This window comes from Schistocerca americana, chromosome 8, assembly GCF_021461395.2.
Source record: "Schistocerca americana isolate TAMUIC-IGC-003095 chromosome 8, iqSchAmer2.1, whole genome shotgun sequence".
In the NCBI taxonomy this organism is placed as follows: domain Eukaryota; kingdom Metazoa; phylum Arthropoda; class Insecta; order Orthoptera; family Acrididae; genus Schistocerca; species Schistocerca americana.
The window spans coordinates 231138635-231157487 of NC_060126.1; the positions used below are offsets into that span (position 1 = coordinate 231138635).

The window sequence follows — 18853 nt, forward strand, 5'->3', positions numbered from 1 at the left end:
CCTTTTAACGCGCCTGTCAGTAATCTAGCACATGTGAAACAGCTTAGTTGGTAGACCATTTCTTCTCCTGGTTTTCAGACTAACACTCCAAATGAAGTTCCTCCACCATTTTGCAGAGATGGATTTACAAACTGAGCATGAGAATTCGTAATACGTAACCCAATTTCTCTCAAGCGCTACACCTGCAGAAATTATTCAACTAAGCCCTAACAGGATACTCAGAGCATAGTGTTTGAATGGATTTTTATAGATAGAGGTAATGTGTCACAAGACAGGTTAGATCGATAAATAGAAACTGATTTTGTGTTTGAATACAGGCCTAACAGGTGCACCAAAAATTCATTTGTGCTCTTTGTGACAAAAATGCTGTTGGCCAATTTAATAGAAGAGTTTGGCATTTGTCAGGTGACGTATGATTACGATTTATTGCAAAAGATCTTTCGCAATGGCATGCACGAGTCTTCATGTTCTGGTATCTCCTCCAAAATTTCGCTGCAGTGTGGGGTCCTTGATGAAACCGCACGGCTACCGCCGCGGTAATTTTCCCGCGCCAAGAAACCGCATCAGTGGTTTATTCGGGCACAGATCAATTCCTTGTACCGCTGTACTTATAAAATCAGTGTAGACAGGGTAGCAAACAGCGTCGGCAGTTAAACCCTGCTACTACGACTACCTAAATACTCTCAGAAAAATCCCGATATTCGACCACTGGACTGGAATATGTACACCGCTAACAGTTCTAACATCGCCTTCTTTTGGCTCCTAGCAATTTCCACCAATGATCTTCACAAAGATAAAACAACAATCCCATGAAGTATTCTGTTGCATCAAATCTTACCTTTAGCTATCTAATGACTCCACGTACTTTTACACCGGCCTCTTCCTACCAACTATGTGCGCGCCTCACGAACCGCACCCTTGCTCTCGAAAACCGGAATACCGCTAAGCACTTCGCACACATGCAAGGAAAACGCATCTACCAAATCTTTCACTTTTCGGTATCGGAAGAAATACTTCGTGGTTCACAGTGCATCAATAAATCTCTGAACTCAAAAACTAGTAATTCTTCTGAATTAGCACTTTCACTCCGGAGAGCCCAAGACTCCAACACCTAGAAATGCTGCCTATCAACTGCCTCGATTTCCCGATCTCCAAACGAAACTGTTGTAACATTCAGGGCTGTGAGCCAATCAGTATTCAGGACAGAATGTGGGCCACTAACAGGACTTCTCTGGAAGATACTGGTTAGTGAGAACAGTTACAGAAATTTGTTTCCATCGCGTGCAGGAAAAATCGGTCATCGCGGGACAATCACTCGCCCTTGAAATCGTCCAAGTATGCTCAGACTACCACCCATTTAGGAGGATTGGGGAAAAGTGGGCTGGATCACACCCTCTTACCTTTGCTACCGGAAACTGGACCTGGTGTCCACAACAGTGTATAGAACGAGCTCAGCCGGCCGGTGTGGCCGTGCGGTTAAAGGCGCTTCAGTCTGGAACCGCGTGACCGCTACGGTCGCAGGTTCGAATCCTGCCTCGGGCATGGATGTGTGTGATGTCCTTAGGTTAGTTAGGTTTAATTAGTTCTAAGTTCTAGGCGACTGATGACCTCAGAAGTTAAGTCGCATAGTGCTCAGAGCCATTTGAACCATTTTTAGAACGAGCTCGGCCATAAAATCTACGTCTATATCCGCTCTCTGCAAATCAATTTGAAATGCATAGTAGAGGACACTTCCCATTATAACAGTTGTTAGAGCTTCCAGCTCAATTCACGTATGGAGCGTGGGAAGAATTTTTACTTAAACGTCTCTGTGCACCTTGTAATTAACCTTGTCCTCATGATTCTTACAGATGCGATAGGTTGTTGGTTCTCCTATATTTCTATATTCATCACTTACAGCTGGTTCTTGAAACTTTGTAGGTGGGCTTTTCCGGAATAATTTACATTTATCTTAAAATGCTTCTAGTTCTGTTCCTAGAGCTTTTCTGTGACGCTCTCACGATTCAAACAAACCAGTGACCATGTGTGCTGCCCATCTCTGTACAAGTTCAATACTTCCCTATTAGTCTTATCCGGTAGGGGCCCACAAAATTGAGCAATATTTTGAGACAGTTCGCACGAGTGATTTGTAAGCAACCTCGTTTGAAGACAGCCTGCATTTCATCTTGTGGATGTACTCAAGTCTGCCAACTGCTAAGACTGAGCCTATGTCAGCGTTCCATTCCGTATTCTTACAAATTACTATACCCAGTTGAACGATTCCAATTGTGTCTCATAGGATACTATGTCTTTTTCGGTTTGTGAAGTGCAGAATTTCCTGCTTCATAAGGTTCAAAGCAAGTTGCCTTTTTTTTGCGCTACACAGAAATCTTCTTAAACTGCAGCTTTTTTCAAGCAAAGATTCATCATAGATAACAACATACTCAGTGAAGAGTCTGACTTTGTTATTAATATTATCTGCAAGGCATTTAATATATGAGGGCTATCCGGAAAGTAGGGAGCGGTCGGTCGCGAAATGGAAACCACAGTGAAAATCAAAATTGTTCTATCTGCAATAGTTAGCTACATCTTCCAGCTACGCCTCTACATAGTCGCCGCTCCGACTTAGATGTCCCTTGTAGCGTTGTACCATATTTCCAATACACTCGTCATAGAAGGCAGTCTCCTGCGTTTCCCGCTGGACTGCAGTTTGTTGTCTGTGCCAAAATGTTGTCTTCCTAGCCAGCGGTTCATGTGAGCAGAGATGAAAATCGAAGGGAGCCAAGTCGGGACAGTATGGTGGGTAACGAAACACTTCCCATCGAAAACGCTGCAGATGGGTCCTCATTGCCTCTGCAGAATGTGGCCGACAATTGTCATGAAGAAGGAAACGCATGACAGTTACGTTGTGTGTGGTTTTATGAAATCAGGCGAAATCTCCTGGCAGACACTGGAACCGGGTGGAAGACACTACTTTCTAGCCATCGTTATGCGCTCACCGTGCGCTCATAACTGAGAAGGGCGACGTAACGAGATCTACATGCGTACTAGGGATACTGCCCAACACATCCTATCCAAAGCATCATCGGATTTTCCCTGTCGTTTCCATTTCGCGACCGATGGTTTCTTACTTTTCGAATAGCCCCACGTACAACAACAGCACGAAATTCCAAATCCAATCAAAAATTGCGCTTGATACCGCATACGATATTTCTTTCGATAGCAAGTGTACATGTGCTACTCAGTTAAATGATTTTCGGAAATCAAGAGATACTATACCCACTTGACTGCTTCATCCATATCATCTGAAAAAAATGGGATTTGAATTACACATGACCGATGATTGCGGGATATGTGCTACCTGACATGGAGCAGGTCATTCTGTTCGATGTTCCGAATTACGAGATCAAAATATGTTTTAAGATTGTACAACGAACTGATGTCAGTGGTACGGTAGTTTTGTGAATCACTTCTGTTACACATCTTGTAGACAAATGTGATCTATGCTTTCTTCCAATTACTGGGGACGGATTTTTGTTCTAGTAATCTACTGTAGAGTATGGTTAAAAGCCGTAAGTTCGGTATAGGATCTGACAGGGATTCTATCGGGTCCTGGTGTTTGCTCGATTTTAGCGATTTTAGTTGTTTCTCAATATCAATGACACTAATATCTACAGGGTGTCCCAGAAATGTTGCGACGGACTTCGAAGGGTTGTAGAGGATGTCTTAAGCAAAAAGTCGAGGATAAGAACCCGTGTTCGAATTTACAGACTCTGGCCTGCCAATAGGCCGCCCTTCGGTAGGAATCGTGACTTGGTGCTCTCAGGGTCCATAGGCAGAACGTCTTGCAAGCTTGTTTGTTATTCAGTGGTCGCGAATGATTGCCACGGTCGCTAGTGGAGAAGATGGAGCTTGCTGCTGCACAGAAAGGCCTTGTCTCCTATGAATGCGATGCTCTATTGCCTCGGAGGGTGACGGTTTCAGACATAGGTTTCTATCCGCAGTTTATGTTTCTCCTGGAACCCTCTAAAATCCCCACTGTTTTTCAGTATATAGGAAAAAAATGAACATCAGATGGAAAGCCATGTGTGAAACCGTTATCCACCAAGGCAAGAGAGCATCGCATTCATACGAGACAAGGCCTGTCTACGCGGCAGCTATCTTCCCATCTTCTCCACTGGCAATCGCGGCAATCAGTAGCGATCACTGAATAACAAACACATTGCGAAATGTTCCGCCTATGCTCCATCAGCGTACAAAGTCACGTTTGCTGCCGAAGGAGTGGCCTCTTGGCAGGAACCAGCGCAGTGTAACTTCAACACTCTGTAGCGTTGTTTGATGGACATGAATTCGTATCCTCTAACTATTCCTCAAGACCGTCTCTCGAAGTGTGTCGCATCGTTTCTGGAATATCCTGCGTATCACTCATTTTTGCACCGGTGCGAGAATTAAATTGGGGCAATATCCTAGCAGATGATGTGTTGTTGTGTAAGAAAATGGATCGTAGACCTTGGTGTGTAGTCTTTTCCTCGCCCTGGGAAAGACTCTTTAGCGCAGCGCCATAACGTGTGAGGCCTTGTACACATGATAGCGTTGCAACGAGCGTTATGCGGTTCAACGCGGCGTCAACGCCGTACGTGTGTACACGCCACTTTCTCTGACGCACGTTGCAACCATAGAGTAAATATCTCTGGAGTGAGCATTGCGTTCTGCGCATGTTGTCAACATTAAACCAGGATTGTCACGTGATCTCGGGACTTCGCTGTGCCTGTGTGCTTCCTGCAGCGTTTGAAGTTTATAATACCAAAAGTTTTTGTTGTGTTTCACCGTTTATTGATAGTGTAATAGCGATAGTGAATTACGTTGTTGCTACGGATGCAAAGAAAAATATGTGAAAGGAGGGATAGTAACTTTTCATGGGTACATTCCATATAGCTCTAATTATAGTTTTCATTTTAGTAAGGGACACTGTATACGTTTAAAAATTTCGAGACGCATTATAATTAAGACTTGATTCTGTAGACCTATTTTTCTACGATTTTATGACTATATAATAGATATTACGACTCGTACAAAAGCTTACAAACAATCTCTTCCTCTCGTAAATTTGCTAGTGGAACAGGAAAGGGAAAGGTTAGTTGTTTCAGTAAATACTATCCTCCATGCATTTATCAGTGACTTGTCAATTATGTATATAGATTACTCCGTCTACTATTTATTTAATGAACTGGGAGCAAGTACTTAAAATGGGTTAAATAAATACCTCAAAGTGCCACCAGTAAGAAAATTTGTGCTTTAGGTCGCAAAAACGAGAAAATAAATACGCAGAAATACAAGAAGAAAGGAGGAATTAGCAGGGATATAATCGCTAATGTGTGGTAAATTCGGTGTTTTCCGGACACTTGCGAAAGTACTAACGTACTGTCAAGTCGTTTTGCAGGACTATCACTGCAAAAATGTACTTCAGGCTCTGTAATACTATAAAGTGCGGTATCATACCAAAAACTACCAAAAATCGAGTGCATCTGAACTATGACACCTATCGCAAAGAAGCTGAATGTAATATCACTTGCCCTTAGAAGTTACGTAGCTGGTTTATTCCCGGTATCAAATGGATACTGTTAAAATGTCTGCGCACCATATATAAATAATCCACGACACGTACGAAAAGAATCCGTCTGTACTAGGGATGTAGTGACATTCTAAATATACAGGGCGCTATACACACGATGTCCCGAGATCACGTGACCAGGCCGGCAGTGTATGTTGACAACACAAAATCTGTTCTGCGCATGTGAGTGCTCAATCCAGAGATATTTACTCTTTGGTTGCAACGCGCGATGCAACGCTATCATGTGTACATAGCCTAAGGTAGGTAGATGCGCCGCGCGGCAGCCGTGTGACGGCGTGGTGTGGTGTGTTGCGCAGAGTCGTCGCTGCAGGCGGGCCCGCCGCTGTTCGGCTACGGGCTGTCGGGCTCGCACGGCATCGCCAAGCCGATCGCGAGGCCCGCCACCGCCGCAGCCGCCGCCGCCGCCGTCTTCAGCCCCCACCTCCACACGCTGCTCGCCTGCCGGCACCCCTACCTCACCGGTAAGCCACAACATCAACGTCTTCTCTCTCTTCTCGGTAATAGGCTTCTTTCTTCTCGTCCTTTGTGCATCTTCTTGTTCTCAGTTCGTAGATTTTCATACACTGTCTGATCAATACTCTCCGGACATCCCTAGGTAATGCGGAATTGACCGTTAGATCTGAAGAGAGGCCAATATAAAATGAAACAGGGAAGTATGTAAGTAGGCTGTTTATGTTTTCTCTATGTAAGTAGGCTGTTTAGGTTTTTTTATTGGTAACGCCACCTCTGTATGAAAATTACTGGCTGTGCTGTGTGCAGTCTGTGGCTGCTTTGCATTGTTGTAATACTCGCCATTGTAGTGTTAGGCAGCTGGCTGTGAACAGCGCGTAGCGTTGCGCAGTTGGAGGTGAGCCGCCAGCAGTGGTGGATGTGGGGAGAGAGATGGCGGAGTTTTGTAATTTGTCATGAAGTGCTATATTTATATATGATGATATCAAGGTAAATACATTGTTCGTTCTCTATTAATATCTTTCATTTGCTAACTATCCCTATCAGTAGTTAGTGCCTTCCATAGTTTGAATCTTTTATTTAGCTGGCAGTAGTGGCGCTCACTGTATTGCAGTAGCTTGAGCAGCGAAGATTTTTGTGAGGTAAGTGATTTGTGAAAGGTATAGTTTAATGTTAGTCAGGGCCATTCTTTTGTAGGGAATTTTCAAAGTCAGATTGCGTTGCGCTAACAAAATATTGTGTGTCAGTTTAAGCACAGTCTTGTATAATTGTTCAAAGGGGACGTTTCAAGTAGAGGAGCAGTAACAACAGAATAGTTCGGTCAGAAGAGCTCAGTAACTTCGAATGTGATCCAGCCATTGGATGCCACCCTAGTAACAAATACATCAGCAGATTGCAAAGCTTCTGAAGCTGTCAAGATCGGCTGCTGGTGATGCGAATGATGAGTGAAAAAACGGCCGATGTGGCCGAGCGGTTCTAGGCTCTTCAGTCTGGAACTGCGCTGCTGCTACAGTCGCAGGTTCGAATCCTGCCTCGGGCATGATGTGTGTGATGTCCTTAGGTTAGTTAGGTTTAAGTAGTTCTAAGTCTGATGACCTCAGATGTTAAGTCTCATAGTGCTCAGGGCCATTTGGACCATTTTAGGAGTGGAAACCCGAAGGGACAACCACAATTGAACCAAGACCAGGCAGGTCTCATGTAATGACTGACAGAGATCATCGTGCTCTCTGGAGAGTGGTCGTAACAAATCATGTGAAATCAGCGGAAAGACTCAGTTTTGAGTTCCGAAGTAATACCAACAGTCCTGATAACACATTGACTGTGTTTAGAGGGTCAGAAAGAATGGCGTACAATGGTTGCTGAGCTCCCCCTATGGCGCATCAGTACTATGTGGCGCTTGAGGTAGTGTTCAGAACGCCCCTGGACTGTGGGTGACTGGGAACGAGTTTGGAGTGATGAATCACTCTATGCCTTGTGACAAATTGCTGGAAGGGTTTGGGTTTGGTGAATGCCTGCATTACGTTACCCGCCATAATGTGTAGTGCCGAAAATGAAGGGTCAGTCAAATGGAGACCGCACACTCGCCACAACCGGACCATGCAATGGTCCCATTCAAAAATAATCACCGTACGCCTTAGGGCATTTACACTGGGAGACGAGATCAACTCCCGTTCCGTAGAAAGCTGTTGGTCGCTGACGGATTTACAACCACACCTGCTCTTCCACTTAGTCGTCCGACTGAAAGTGATGTTTATGAATGTCTTTCTACAGGACGCCGGAGATATGAAAATCACACGATGAAAGATCTGTGCTGTACAGAGGCTGTTGCAGCGTTTCCCAGCCAAATCGTTGAAGCATAGCCTTTGTCCGAGACCGAGCGAGGTGTCGCAGTGGTTAGCACACTGGACTCGCATTCGGGAGGGCGACGGTTCAATCCCGTCTCCGGCCATCCAGATTTAGGTTTTCCGTGATTTCCCTAAATCGTTTCAGGCAAATGCCGGGATGGTTCCTTTGAAAGGGCACGACCGATTTCCTTCCCAATCCTTCCCTAACCCGAGCTTGCGCTCCGTCTCTAATGACCTCGTTGTCGACGGGACGTTAAACACTAACCACCACCACCACCACTTTGTCCGATTAGCAGAGTGGGGTCGGGCGTTATCGCACGTGGTGGTTTTGAGAGGTTTCGTCATACGTAGAGTTACACTAAAAGTGCTTAAACACTGTCGAGTCACATTAAAGTCAACACCCGCCAAAAGCCTGAATAACCAACTTTAGCAGCACGGGCGTGCAGGAAGAGAGTCAGTAAGATTCTGGACCGTACTGACAGGGATGTGTAGTGGCCAGCTGCTCTAGATTTCACGTCTGAGCGAACAGCCCCATAGACAGGGTGCCACAGATTCTCGATTTGGTACATATCCGGTAGATCTGGTGGCCACGGGAATATGGTAACCTCATCCTGTTGCTCTTCGAGCAACGCACGTGCACTGCGAGCTGTGTAGCACGTCGGATTCTCCTGCTGGCAGATACCGAGGAAAAATGAACTGCATTCATGGGGTGGACATGGTCCAGAAGGACAAATGACTCCTTGTGTTGATCCAATGTGCCTTCCACAGAAAGCCACGAAAACATTCCCCAGACCATGACGCTCTCTTCTCCAGCCTGGACCCTTCCGACGATTGATGCAGGGCCGTCCACGCCGACGGCGAACTCTTTGATGGAGCATAAAACGTGATCATCTGAAAAGGCCAATAGTTGTCGCCACTCAGTGGACGCTCAGTTACAGCTGCGCGTAAATTCCAGTCTTCGTCGCCGATGAACAGTAGTCAGCGTGGGTGCATGAACCAGGTACCTGCTGCGAAGGCCGATACGCAGCAACGTTCGCTGAAAGATTGCTGAGGAGACACTTGGTAGCCTCCTGGTTCTTCTGAGCGGTCGGTTGCTCAACAATTGCACGTCTACTCGCACATTCACACCTCCACAGCCGCCGTTCAAGCCTGCCTTTTATGGCCAGTGGTGCACCATAGATGCTTCGGTGCTGGTATTCGATAGCGCTATTTTGCCATGTACTTTAACCATGGCATCACATGAACGGTCTACAGTCTTAGCCATTTCGAAAGTCAGTGAGCATGCCCTTTTGGATGTCAGATGAATCACTCCGTTTCCTCATTACAACATCGGCTGCATTGTTACCTGCGTCCCTCCATAAGCTTTAAATACCCTCCTCTGCTAGTGCTGCCATCTGCCGTCTGTGAGTCTTGAACTCGAATATGGCGGTCGTCACAGTACTGTCACTGGACCCTGTGTAAACGTACGTTTTGTATCTGTGATGTATTACGTAGCGACTTTTCCTGATGAGGCTACTGTAGTACTGGCTGTCTCGGCGTAAGGAATCAGACACCAAGTGGTAGGAAAGCGCCCGCCGCAGCTGTAGCCGCGGCTGAAGCCCCTGTTGACAACGCGGCGGGCAGCCAATTTGCGCCGCCGGTGCCGCCTGACGTGACGTGGAGTGCCGCCGCTGACAGATGACGTCATAGCTCACGTCGACACAATAACTGCCGCCGAGTGGCAGCGTGTTTATTGCGCGCGCCCGCGAAATCACCGCCGCCGCTTTGTGTACCGCTCCCCGCTCACTAACCGGTTTGTTTATCGAAGCCATCAAGCGATACGCCGCTGCAGCCTCGTGTAATGTGCTTCCACTTATGAAAGCAAGCTCAACGGGGCGCCATTTCAACCTATTACCTTGATAACGCCGTTGATGATCGTGTAGTTTTGCTTAGAGAGCACGACAGTGATGTCGCTAGCAGCGCAGCATCAATAATGACCAAGTAATGGAAAATTAAACATAAACTATAGAACAACTGTATAAGGCGCTTGTTGAAACGCGAAAAAACAAGTGCACCAATAAGGGTAAAAACTGTGTAAAGCACCACGCAGTGTGAAAGGTCAGCTGGCAAAAACGAGCCTTATGAACAACCTAAGTCTTACTTTTTAACCCTTTTGGTTCGAACTTGGAACAGAAACGAAAATAGTACGCTATAATTTATCACAGTGGCTGTTAGCAGGATGCAGCAAAACTTTCTTTTATTTGGCAGTGAGGCTGGTGTCAAATATATGAGTACATAGAATACCTAAATCAGATTCAATGAACTCATCAGTTCAGAGAGGCAATAGTGGGTCGTTGGTCGTCTTATGAAACTTCACAGTCAGTTGCATGGCAAGAAATAATTGTTCAGCGTGCTACTTGCAAGTGTTTAGGCACTTACCGAAATATATACTTATGTATAATCTGATGAGCAAGAAGATTATGACCACTGCGAAAAACCCCGTGCATGTTTAAAACGCCGTTAAGACACAAACCGAAATTTTTGTGCACAATGGAATGACTAAAGTGAAGAATTTATGTTCCTAGCTGTGAAACCTAAAGTGGAAAATAGCACAGTATTAAGTTTGATATTAATGGAACATGTTTTAAACAACATATTAATTTATTCAAATTAAAAACACATATTAAACGATGAAAGAACTTCAATTGATGCTACAAAAATTGCCCTAGGTAAATTATACCAAGTAACCTGCTGGTTTTCAGCGTTACTTGAAATTAAATGACCTACACAGGGAGAAACGCTCACCACGATAACATAAGGGAACTCATCTCGTACGGAAAGATATGGGTGTTCGTTCTTTCCACGCGCTATACGAGATTGCAATAATAGAGAATTATGCAGGTGGTTCGATGAACCCTCTTCCAGGCACTTAAATGTGATTTGCAGAGCATCCATGTAGACCTAGATGTAGAAGGTTCCTCTGGGAGCAAAATGGACGAAGAATTTCTTCGCAGAATGTAGTCAGTCTGTTCCAGTGCCTTCTGGATGATAACCAGCTCTGCCTACTCCTTTGTTATATGAATATTGTGTACATATCCAGGTAACACAGTGCAGCCATCAGTGGAGTCTTTATGTTTGGACCAGTCATTGTACACTACTATGTGTACTCGCTACTGACAAAGATAACAAGTTGGTTGCGGTGTTTATAGTAACGCATTCAGTTCGGTTCTACGACTGCGTCTACTACAGAGAACAAGTTTGTACGTCATGCTTGGTCAGGTTTATGACGCGATTGAAAATTTCTTAAAAGACCCAACGCCGCACACTTCGTTGTTTCAAGAGTCAGTCAGATGTTGACAAAGTATCAGCTTGGTGCAGAGAGTAGCACCTGGCTCTTTAAATATAACAGAGCGTGGTGAGCAGTGTTGAGACTCTGTACTCGTACTCAGGAGGATGGTGGTTCATATCCTGGTTACAGCGTCCAGATTTCCCTAAATCATTTTACGCGAATAGTCTGATGGTCCCTCTGAAGGGGAATGGATAATTTCCTTCGTAAATTTTAGGTTTTGCATCGGCCCTGATGACATCAGCATTGACGGGACGCTGAACTCGACTCTTACTTCATTTCCTTCACAATTAAAAAGAAAAAAGCTAAGGTGCGCACGTCATTATACGTGAAAATGATTTAGCATTAGACTTTACGATTATTAAGTCACGACTAGTATGAGTCATGTTATACAAATAACTTGAGTAACAATGGGAAGAGATAGTTACGTAGAGTGAATACGGTTTTACCTCAGATTGCTTTTTCTCTCTTTTATCGCATTTTCTCCGATTTTACCGCATTTGTATCTAATAATTTCGCATGGCCGCTGATAACCTCGTCGTTGAGCGCCCCGACCCACAAATACACACACACACACACACACACACACACACACACGCACGCATGATAGTTCCGTAGATCTATCTCAAGGACTCAGTTGTCGTCATCGATTCATTGGTAACATACAGGGAAACTACTGTTTGTCTAAAAAAGAAATTGTATACAAAATGTTTTAAAGCCTGTAATGGAATACTGTTGAGGTGAGTGGTATGCGTATCAAGTCGAAGCAACAGGAAACATTCAATCTGTAGCCGCTTGCATGTCGGACCATTAGAGATCATGAATATATAATTAGAAGGTACCAGCAGAGCGGATGAAACATCGAGTTTGGAAAACAAGTTGAGAAATATACGCAGTTTAATCAGCCATAGGATAATACATACAGTTACAACGCCCACGAAAGCCTGCACAACCATATAGACAAATATTGTCTCTCTCAGAGGTCTACGAGCAGTCATTGTTCCTGCGCTCCATCTGAGTGTGGAACGAGAAGAAACCCCGATATATGGTGCAAACGCAAGAAGTCTCTCTGCTGCAAACTCCGTAATGACATGCAGGATACAAAATTCGAGAAATGTCATATGGACAATAACATGATGTTTTTGCCTGTGGAAATAGCGATTACCAATATCCAAAGGAGGGGCAGAGGGCTACCAATTATTTTCAGAATGAAAGGCATTAATTTATTGTTGTTTCAATTATTGTCGTAGTCAGAGGTAATAATTTGAAAAAAAAAAGTTTCCCATTGTTTTATTTTCCATCTCGTGGTGTGATGCGACAAACATAGTTATTCGTAAGTACTTCCACGGTTTCAAAAGCCGACTTCACCAAAACTGCATGAAACAGATTGGTTGGTTGTTTTCGGGGAAGGAGACCAGACAGCGAGGTCATCGGTCTCATCGGATTAGGGAAGGACGGGGAAGGAAGTCGGCCGTGCCCTTTGAAAGGAACCATCCCGGCATTTGCCTGGAGCGATTTAGGGATATCACGGAAAACCTAAATCAGGATGGCCGGACGCGGGATTGAACCGTCGTCCTCCCGAATGCGAGTCCAGTGTCTAACCACTGCGCCACCTCGCTCGGTCATGAAACAGAGAAAACAGATACACAGTACGTACGGGCTATCCTTGACACAAACTGTCCGAGGAGACAAAGCAGCAGCCCGCTTTACAAATCTGTCCACTGGGCTGAGACAACACATCCTGCAAGTGCAGTCTGTAACTATAAGAATTTTGCAAACGATTAGTAGGTTTCTCTTTACCAGTAAGGATATTAATACATATCAATAAAATGCAGCAAATCCCCACGGTTCTCTCATAGTCTATCTTGGGACTCGCATGTCCCGATGGCAGGCAAAGAAGTAAAAGCATATGCATTTTTACATATTCAAATTTCGAAATTTCTCTGTTAACTTTCGGTGAGTAATGTAACATGAAAGATAATAACCTCTAAAACGGTGAGGAATTGTTGCAATTATAAGCTATCTCGATTATTAGCTGTTGCTTGCATGGGGGCCTGCCCACGTGGGTGGATTTCTGGCCTGACCAGAGGACAGCGATAGGCGCCCATTCAGAGGCAAATCCACAGCAAATCGTGAGTGCACGCACAAGCAGAAATGGCAAACCGCAGGAAGTTCAGTTAAGCAAGGAATGGAGAGAAAGACCCTCCGCTAAGAGTAACAAAAAACCCAAATACACATGAAAGCGACCGAAAGAAACAGCATTCGCTCATTTTCACGCTCGCGTAACCGTAGTCTGCAGGGCTGTCTTCACAGTCGTAATGCTGAGTGAAAAATTGATAATCTTCAGTGCACACAGCGGTTTTACATTGTGTACACAATGACGTGTCGCCTCCGTAGCTGAGTCGTCAGCACCATGTGGAGGACCCGGGTTCGATTCCTGGTACTACCAGGGATTATTCTGCGGTAGGAGGACTGGAACGGGGTGCAATCATTTTCGTGATGGCAGCTGAGGAACTGCTTGACCGATCAGTAGCGGTTCGAGGTCACGAAAGCTAACAACGACAGGGAAAGCGTATGTTGAATCCTCCGCCTCTGCATACGGCATCCAATGATGCCACTGGCGGAGGAAGACGTGGCAGTCGATCGGTACTGATGTTACCGTTAGGGATTGTGGACTGAATTTATGTAAACTACGAAGTTACCAAAGATGTTCAAGTTTGTTACCGTTATAGTTGCTAAATCGGCCACTAAAGCAATGTAATAAGGACTGAAGGAAACAAATTATAGTTACTATTTATTAAAACATAGAAGGCTGTATACATGGAAGAATCCCGGAGATACTAAAAGGTATCAGATAGATTATATAATGATAAGACAGAGATTTAGGAACCAGGTTTTAAATTGTAAGACATTTCCAGGGGGAGATGTGGACTCTGACCACAATCTATTGGTTATGAACTGCAGATTAAAATTGAAGAAACTGCAAAAAGATGGAAATTTAAGGAGATGGGACCTGGATAAACTGACTAAACCAGATGTTGTACAGAATTTCAGGGAGAGCATAAGGGAACAATTGGCAGCAGTGGGGGAAAGAAGTACAGTAGAAGAAAAATGGGTAGCTCTGAGGGTTGAAGTAGTGAAGGCAGCAGAGGATCAAGTAGGTAAAAAGATGAGGGCTAGTAGAAATCCTTGGGTAACAGAAGAAATATTGAATTTAATTGATGAAAGGAGAAAATACAAAAATGCAGTAAATGATGCAGGCAAAGAGGAATACAAACGTCTCAAAAATGAGATCGACAGGAAGTGCAAAATGGCTAAGCAGGGATGGCTAGAGGACAAATGCAAGGATGTAGAGGCTTATCTCACTAGGGGTAAGATAGATACTGCCTACAGGAAAATTAAAGAGACCTTTGGAGAAAAGAGAACCACTTGTATGAATATCAAGAGCTCAGATGGAAACCCAGTCCTAACCAAAGAAGGGAAAGCAGAAAGGTGGAAGGAGTATATAGAGGGTCTATACAAGGGCGATGTACTTGAGGACAATATTATAGAAATGGAAGAGAATGTAGATGAAGATGAAATGGGAGATACGATACTGCGTGAAGAGTTTGACAGAGCACCGAAAGACCTGAGCCGAAACAAGGCCCCTAGAGTAGACAGCATTCCATTAGATCTACTGACGGTCTTGATAGAGCCAGTCCTGACAAAACTCTACCATCTGGTGAGCAAGATGTATGAGACAGGTGAAGTACCCTCAAACTTCAAGAAGAATATAATAATTCCAATCCCAAAGAAAGCAGGTGTTGACAGATGTGGAAATTACCGAACTACAGGTTTAATAAGTCACAGCTGCAAAATACTAACGCAAATTCTTTACAGACGAATGGAAAAACTGGTAGAAGCCGACCTCGGGGAAGATTCCGTAGAAATATTGGAATACGTGAGGCAATACTGACCTTACGACTTATCTTAGAAGAAAGATTAAGAAGGCAAACCTACGTTTCTAGCATTTGTAGACTTAGAGAAAGCTTTTGACGATGTTGACTGGAATACTTTCTTTCAAATTGTAAAGGTGGCAGGGGTAAAATACAGGGAGCGATAGGCTATTTACAATTTGTACAGAAACAAGGTGGCAGCTATAAGAGTCGAGGGGTATGAAAGGGAAGCAGTGGTTGGGAAGGGAGTGAGACAGGGATGTAGCCTCTCCCCAATGTTATTCAATCTGTGGTCCAGGGGTAGCGTCTTTGATTCGTAATCAAAAACGTTTTCGGTCCCGGGTTCGATCCCCGTCACTGTCTAAATTTTGATAAATAATCAGCATTGGCGGCCGAAGACTTCCGGCATAAGAAGTCAGCCTCATTCTGCCAACGGCCTTGTCAAAGAGGGCGGAGGAGCGGATAGAGGATCAGGGCACTCTCTTGTCCTAGGGGTGGGTAATTGCCCCTAAAGGCGGAAGAATCAGCAATGATCAACGACATGAGGATGCAGAAGGCAATGGAAACCACTGCATTAAAGACACGTAACGTGTATCCACAGGACATGTGGCCTGTAATTGAAGAAGTGTCATGATGATCTCTACATTGGCAAAAGATTCCGGAATAGTCCCCCATTCGGATCTCCGGGAGGGGACTGCCAAGGGGGAGGTTACCATGAGAAAAAGATTGAATAATCAACGACAGGATAACGTTCTACGAGTCGGGGCGTGGAATGTCAGAAGCTTGAACGTGGTAGGGAAACTAGAAAATCTGAAAAGGGAAATGCAAAGGCTCAATCTAGATATAGTAGGGGTCAGTGAAGTGAAGTGGAAGGAAGACAAGGATTTCTGGTCAGATGAGTATCGGGTAATATCAACAGCAGCAGAAAATGGTATAACAGGTGTAGGATTCGTTATGAATAGGAAGGTAGGGCAGAGGGTGTGTTACTGTGAACAGTTCAGTGACCGGGTTGTTCTAATCAGAATCGACAGCAGACCAACACCGACAACGATAGTTCAGGTATACATGCCGACGTCGCAAGCTGAAGATGAACAGATAGAGAAAGTGTATGCGGATATTGAAAGGGTAATGCAGTATGTAAAGGGAGACGAAAATGTAATAGTCATGGGCGACTGGAATGCAGTTGTAGGGGAAGGAGTAGAAGAAAAGGTTACAGGAGAATATGGGCTTGGGACAAGGAATGAAAGAGGAGAAAGACTAATTGAGTTCTATAACAAGTTTCAGCTAGTAATAGCGAATACCCTGTTCAAGAATCACAAGAGGAGGAGGTATACTTGGAAAAGGCTGGGAGATACGGGAAGATTTCAATTAGATTACATCGTGGTCAGACAGAGATTCCGAAATCAGATACTGGATTGTAAGGCGTACCTAGGAGCAGCAACGGTGGTAACATTAAGAGTGCAACGGGAATTCCATTGTTAAATGCAGAGGAGAGAGCAGATAGGTGGAAAGTATACATTGAAAGCCTCTATGAGGGTGAAGATTTGTCTGCTGTGATAGAAGAAGAAACAGGAGTCGATTTAGAAGAGATAGGGGTTCCAGTATTAGAATCGGAATTTAAAAGAGCTTTGGAGGACTTACCGTCAAATAAGGCAGAAGGGATAGATAACATTCCATCAGAATTTCTAAAATCATTGGGGGAAGTGGCAACAAAACGACTATTCACGTTGGTATGTAGAATATATGAGTCTGGCGATATACCATTTGATTTTCGGAAAAGCATCATCCACACAATTCCGAAGACAGCAAGAGCTGACAAGTGCGAGAATTATCGCACAATCAGCTTAACAGCTCATGCATCGAAGCTGCTTACAATAATAATATACAGAAGAATGGAAAAGACAATTGATAATGCGCTAGGTGACGATCAGTTTGGCTTTAGGAAAAGTAAAGGCATGAGAGAGGCAATTCTGACGTTACGGCTAATAATGGAAGCAAAGCTAAAGAAAAATCAAGACACTTTCATAGGATTTGTCGACCTGGAAAAAGCGTTCGACAATATAAAATGGTGCAAGCTGTTCGAGATTCTGAAAAAAAGTAGGGGTAAGCTATAGGGAGAGACGGGTCATATACAATATGTACAACAACCAAGAGGGAATAATAAGAGTGGACGATCAAGAACGAAGTGCTGGTATTAAGAAGGGTGTAAGACAAGGCTATAGCCTTTCGCCCCTACTCTTCAATCTGTACATCGAGGAAGCAATGATGGAAATAAAAGAAAGGTTCAGGGGTGGAATTAAAATACAAGGTGAAAGGATATCAATGATACGATTCGCTGATGACATTGCTTTCCTGAGTGAAAGTGAAGAAGAATTAAATGATCTGCTGAACGGAATGAACAGTCTAATGAGTACACAGTATGGTTTGAGAGTAAATCGGAGAAAGACGAAGGTAATGAGAAGTAGTAGAAATGAGAGAGCGAGAAACATAACATCAGGATTGATGGTCACGAAGTCAATGAAGTTAAGGAATTCTGCTATCTAGGCAGTAAAATAACCAATGACGGACGGAACAGCAAGGAGGACATCAAAAGCAGACTCGCTATGGCAAAAAAGGCATTTCTGGCCAAGAGAAGTCTACTAATATCAAATACCGGCCTTAATTTGAGGAAGAAATTTCTGAGGATGTACGTCTGGAGTACAGCATTGTATGCTAGTGAAACACGGACTGTGGGAAAACCGGAACAGAAGAGAATCGAAGCATTTGAGATGTGGTGCTATAGACGAATGTTGAAAATTAGGTGGACTGATAAGGTAAGGAATGAGGAGGTTCTACGCAGAATCGGAGAGGAAAGGAATATGTGGAAAACACTGATAAGGAGAAGGGAGAGGATGATAGGACATCTGCTAAGACCTGAGGGAATGACTTCCATGGTACTAGAGGGAGCTGTAGAGGGCAAAAACTGTAGAGGAAGACCGAGATTGGAATACGTCAAGCAAATAATTGAGGACGTAGGTTGCAAGTGCTACTCTGAGATGAAGAGGTTAGCACAGGAAAGGAACTCGTGACGGGCCGAATCAAACCAGTCAGTAGACTGATGACCAAAAAAAAAAATATATTGAGCAAGCAGTAAAGGAAACAATAGAAAAATTCGGAGTAGGCGTTAAAATCCATGGAGAAGAAATAACAACTTTGAGGTTCGCCGATGACATTGCAATTCTGTCAGAGACAGCAAAGGACTTGGAAGAGCAGTTGAACGGAAAGGACAGTGTCTTGAAAGGAGGATATAAGATCAACATTAACAAAAGCTAAACGAGGATAATGGAATGTAGTCGAATTAAGTCGGGTGATGCTGAGGGAATTAGATTAGGAAATGAGACACTTAAAGTTGTAAAGGAGTTTTGCTATTTGGGGAGCAAAATAACTGATGATGGTCGAAGTAGCGAGGATATAAAATGTAGACTGGCAATGGCAGGGAAAGCGTTTCTGAAGAAGAGAAATTTGTTAACATCGAGTATAGACTTAAGTGTCAGGAAGTCGTTTCTGAAAGTATTTGTGTAGAGTGTAGCCATGTGTGGAAGTGAAACATGGACGATAAATAGTTTGCACAGGAAGAGAATAGAAGCTTTCGAAATGTGGTGCTACAGAAGAATGCTGAAGATTAGATGGGTAGATCACATAACTAATG

At 44.1% G+C, this 18853-nt stretch overlaps 1 protein-coding gene across 1 annotated transcript in view; it reads left to right on the top strand.

Annotated features, from left to right (window-relative positions):
* The window catches only part of LOC124545704 (homeobox protein DBX1-B-like), a 140008-nt gene that overhangs the window by 102427 nt on the left and 18728 nt on the right, over positions 1-18853 (top strand). Inside the window, exon 2 of the mRNA XM_047124651.1 lies at positions 5908-6011. Within this exon, the coding sequence (XP_046980607.1) occupies positions 5908-6011 (104 nt within the window). The remainder of the gene's footprint in view (positions 1-5907; positions 6012-18853) is intronic.